At 41.4% G+C, this 4,250-nt stretch overlaps 1 protein-coding gene across 1 annotated transcript; it reads right to left on the bottom strand.

The window, feature by feature from the left end:
* Positions 1 to 1,117: 1,117 nt before the first annotated feature.
* Positions 1,118 to 3,310, bottom strand: LOC121971497 (probable nucleoredoxin 1). Its single transcript, XM_042522796.1, has 4 exons — positions 3,096 to 3,310; positions 2,513 to 2,992; positions 1,985 to 2,434; positions 1,118 to 1,902 (listed from the first exon to the last, which is right to left on the bottom strand). Exons 1-4 carry the CDS (start codon positions 3,183 to 3,185, stop codon positions 1,273 to 1,275), a joined length of 1,650 nt encoding a protein of 549 aa, XP_042378730.1. The 5' UTR covers positions 3,186 to 3,310; the 3' UTR covers positions 1,118 to 1,272.
* Between the last annotated feature and the right edge of the window lie 940 nt (positions 3,311 to 4,250).

Genomic DNA, 4,250 nt, shown 5'->3' with positions numbered 1-4,250 from the left:
AATTTGCATTCGTGGTTTGTTGATTTTGAGTTATGATTCACATCATTCATGTTTACTAGTTGAGTAGTTGTATCGTAGAGAATGTTGTTGGTTTTGATTAGGATACTAAGTCATTTTTAGATAAAATTGGTTAAATCCTATCAGTGACTACTTTTGTGGTGGGGTGTTTCGATATTGGATTACAGAAGATGAGTAATTAACCAAGAGGGAGATGAACTAAGTCTAAGATAAGAGTTTCTTATGAATTGTTTGTTATTAGGAATATGAAAGTACTATAAAAGATGAGTGTATTTATATCAGTTACTAAAGGCACTATCAGCTAAAGTGACTATTGATTCAAATGTTAATAAAATTTGGAACTCATCGACTCCAAAATGTTACAAAATAGTAAAGGACATCTGCTTCAACATCTAGCATGGAGGTGAATTTCTAACGCATCAATATGCAACTACCATTGCTTAATTTGTAGTGGAGATATTTCACAAAAATGGTTCTTGGAACTTGGCTAATCTTCGTGTAACAACTAAGACGATACTATTCATACCCAACCTAGCTTGATGTTCGTTTGGGTTTAGAATGTAGGGTGTATCACTATGCAACTACTACCGTTTTATTTGTAGTGGAGATGTGTCTCACGAAGAAGGTCCTTGTAAGTTGGAACTTAGCTAATCCTCGTGTAGCAACTAAGATGAAACTATTCTTGCCCGACCTAATTTGATGTTCGTTTGGGTTTAGGGTTTAGGGTTTAGGGTTTAGGGTGCATCACTATGCAACTACCATTGCTTAATTTGTAGTGGAGATGTCTCTCACAAAGATGGTTCTTGGAATTTAGCTAATCCTCATGTAGCAACTAAGATAAAACTATTCTTGCCCGACTTAGTTTGATATTCTTTTAGATTTAGAATTTAAAATTTAAGGCGCATCACTATACAACTACTATCGCTTAATTTGTAGTAGAGATATCTCACAAAGATGGTTCTTGGAACTTAGCTAATCTTCGTGTAACCACTAAGATGAAATTATTCTTTCCCGACCTAGTTTGATGTTCTTTCGTAAAGGTGGATCTGTTCTCTTGTAAATATAAGATGATCTCGAGCGGTTTGGATCAAGAAGCTAGGAAATTCAAACATATGAGGCATATTTAACCAAATGAAAGCTCAAGAGGCAACTAGAGACGATTGCCAAATAGCTTCGTAACAACAAACAATTGACAGAAAACAATAGAAAACTAGTTCCATAAAAGGACTGCCCCAGCTCAACCACTGATGTGTGTCACTCAACTTGTTCCTCTCCTTCTCCGCCGGCATCTTCTTCATACGTGCCATTCATCTCTTCATTCTCAGGCAACGCGCACCGCGGGTGCACTCTGAAATGATCTTCATTCCAGTATTGCCAACCAGCTCCATCCAAGAGGCATTTGTCACAAAAATAGAAATTGTCGTCGTAGATCTTTACGAGTTCATAATCGCCATAATGGTAGAAGTTGATCCTCTCAGGCCAACCATTGGCCACCTCCTCCAACTCGACCTCTTCCCTCTGTTTGGTGAAAGGAAAGGCCGCTGCGCCATAACTGCAGACCAGGCCACTCGCGCGCGTCGCGACAGTCTCCCCATTCGGACCAACGACGACAAGATCTGAATCACTTGGCTTATTGAATGCCATTGTCAAAGTCTTCTTCCTCGCATCACCAAAGGGGAGCGCGAGCCATGGCATTTGACCGTACCGGTCCTCGAAAGACTCCTCATCCGTGTCTTCGGAGACAAAAATGATCTCAAAGGAATTGCCCCTCTCCTTGATGTTGCGATAGGCTTTGATCAAAACGGGCAGCAATTCAGCGAAAGCCCCATCCTTCTTGGAGAAGTAGAAAAGTACGTTCATGCCAACAAGTTCGGTAACAGGAACCTATTCCATCAAATAAGCACACGACATTGTTATACGATTTATCTTGAACGAGAATAACCGATAGTTTAGGTTCGAGTTTTACCTTAAGACCATCCTTTCCGAGGACATAATCGAGCTCCCCTGAGACGAGTAGTGATTCCAGAGTTTGAGATTCAATTTTTGCCTTGTCAAGTTGGGCAAGTTCTTCTAACTTCTCGGGCGAGAACGGATAGGCATCGATCCCGTGATATTCGACGACATCAGAAACACCGCGGCAAAGGAGCTTCCCGTCAGGTCCGATTATAACAAGTGTGTCATCACAGAAGTTGATTACTAGTTTTGCGCTGGTGCTGGATTGATAGGGCACTGCAAGCCATGCCGTGCCTGCGAGACCTTGATCGAAAGGTTGCCACTCCGTGTCTGTGTCTGTCGAAACCACCACAACTTCGAATTCCTCTCCGATTTCTTTCAGTTTCATGTGCATGTCGAGAAGTTGTTGCGCGACAGGATCATTTGAAACGGAAGCTAACATAGTGAAGTAGATGGCCACAGTCTTTCCTTGAAGTTCCCATATATGAAAGTGACTTTAAGAAATTAAACTTATGGCCAGAAGAAGTCGAAGAATAAAAACCTTATTCCCATCACCGGAGAGCACAAAATCTATGGGGCCTGAAATAAGCATGTTTTCGAGCGTCGGATTCTGCAGCATCGCCTCCTCCTCCGCCTCCAGCTCCCGAACCCTCTCCTCCGTGAAAGGATACGCGGCTCCCCTGTACCTGTTCGCCAAATCCACGCCCTTCGTCGTCGCCACTTTCCCATTCGCATCCAGCACCACCAGCGACGGCAGGCTCAAGCCGCCGAAGGGCTCGCCCAAGTCCGCCCCCGAGAAAGGAACCGCAAGCCATGGCATCGGCGTATCAGAGAAGTAGGCGGTGAAGTACTCTTCGCCCATTTCGCAAGGGACCACAACGATCTCGAAGTCGGCGTTCCAGACGGAAAGCTCTTTGTAAACCTGCGCCAGCAACGGGATGAACCACTCGCACAGCATGGGAGCCCCGGAAGACGAGAACAGAAGCCCTACGACTTTGCCTTGGAGACTGCTGATCTTGACCTGCAGTCAGATGATCAAAAAGGCCAGCTCAACGAATTAGCTAGGCGGGTAGTAATTAGGAACAATTATATTATTGCAGATGGATGGGAAGAATTGAACGAACCTGATCGCCATTGCTGCGGATGAGGAAGTCTCGGTCCTCGCTGCCGAGCAGAGATCTCAGGTCGAACGTGGCTCCTTCGAGCTGCTCCATCGTGAATCTCTGATCTCTAGCTATAAATCAACTTGTTCTCTGGGATCTATCTATCTCTCTCTCTGTATATATATATATAGTTCGAAATCATTGATGGATCAGAGAAAGAAGCTGCTAGGAAGCCATCTTAATTGGCAAGGAGATGCAGAAGTTAGACCGAGAAGAAAAGATTGAATTCCATGAAGTACAGCTCTATTGTACTGTTTTTTTGTTTGTTTGTTAATAATTAGGTAAATAATTATTGGGATCTGATTAATTCGGCTTAGCCGCGCTAAAAGTTTACCATTGACGGCTCAATATCATGAATGATTCGATTAGTATGATATACCTAGGGTTGTAAACAAGCTAAGTCAAGTTGAATTTTGGGATGTTTAAACTTATTTAATAAGATAATTGAGTCGAGCCGAGCCGAGCTTAAAATGAACCAAGCTTTTGAAATGAGTATTCAAGGTTGGCTTAGTTTATTTTTTATGAACTTGAGCTTGTTTGAAGCTTGACTTGAGTTTGGTTCGTTTAGATGTTATCAAGCTCTCAATTCAAGTTTAGCTTGAGGTTGGTTCGAGCTTGACTTTAGCTTGGTTTGAACTTGATTTGTTTAGATGTTATCAAGCTCTCAATTCAAGCTTGGCTTGAGTTTGGTTCGAGCTTGGCTTGAGCTTAGTTTGAGCTTGGTTCGTTTAGATGTTATCAAGCTCTCAATTCAAACTTATTTGATTGTTTGAAAGTTTTAATTGTTTGATTAGTTATTAAGATTGATAATTTAAATTTATTTATTTTATTTTATTTTTTATTATTTATTTAACATATTGAAAAGAGTTTTATTAATAAATATGGTTCACGAACATTGTTCACGAACATTGTTCACGAACGTTGTTCACGAACATTGTTCACGAACGTTGTTCACGAACATTGTTCACGAACGTTAACGAGTTGAACACATATGTGTTCAAGCTTGTTTGTTTGACTTAACGAGCTGTTCAAGCTTATTTCTTTATTTAATCGTATGTATAGTGAACGAACATAAACAAGCTCTTATCAAGTCGAACACAAAGTTTATTCACGAAC

The sequence above is a fragment of the Zingiber officinale genome, chromosome 4A (assembly GCF_018446385.1).
Source record: "Zingiber officinale cultivar Zhangliang chromosome 4A, Zo_v1.1, whole genome shotgun sequence".
Lineage (NCBI taxonomy): Eukaryota > Viridiplantae > Streptophyta > Magnoliopsida > Zingiberales > Zingiberaceae > Zingiber > Zingiber officinale.
Note: the sequence above shows the minus strand (reverse complement) of the source record. Positions and strands in the feature narration are given on the sequence as shown.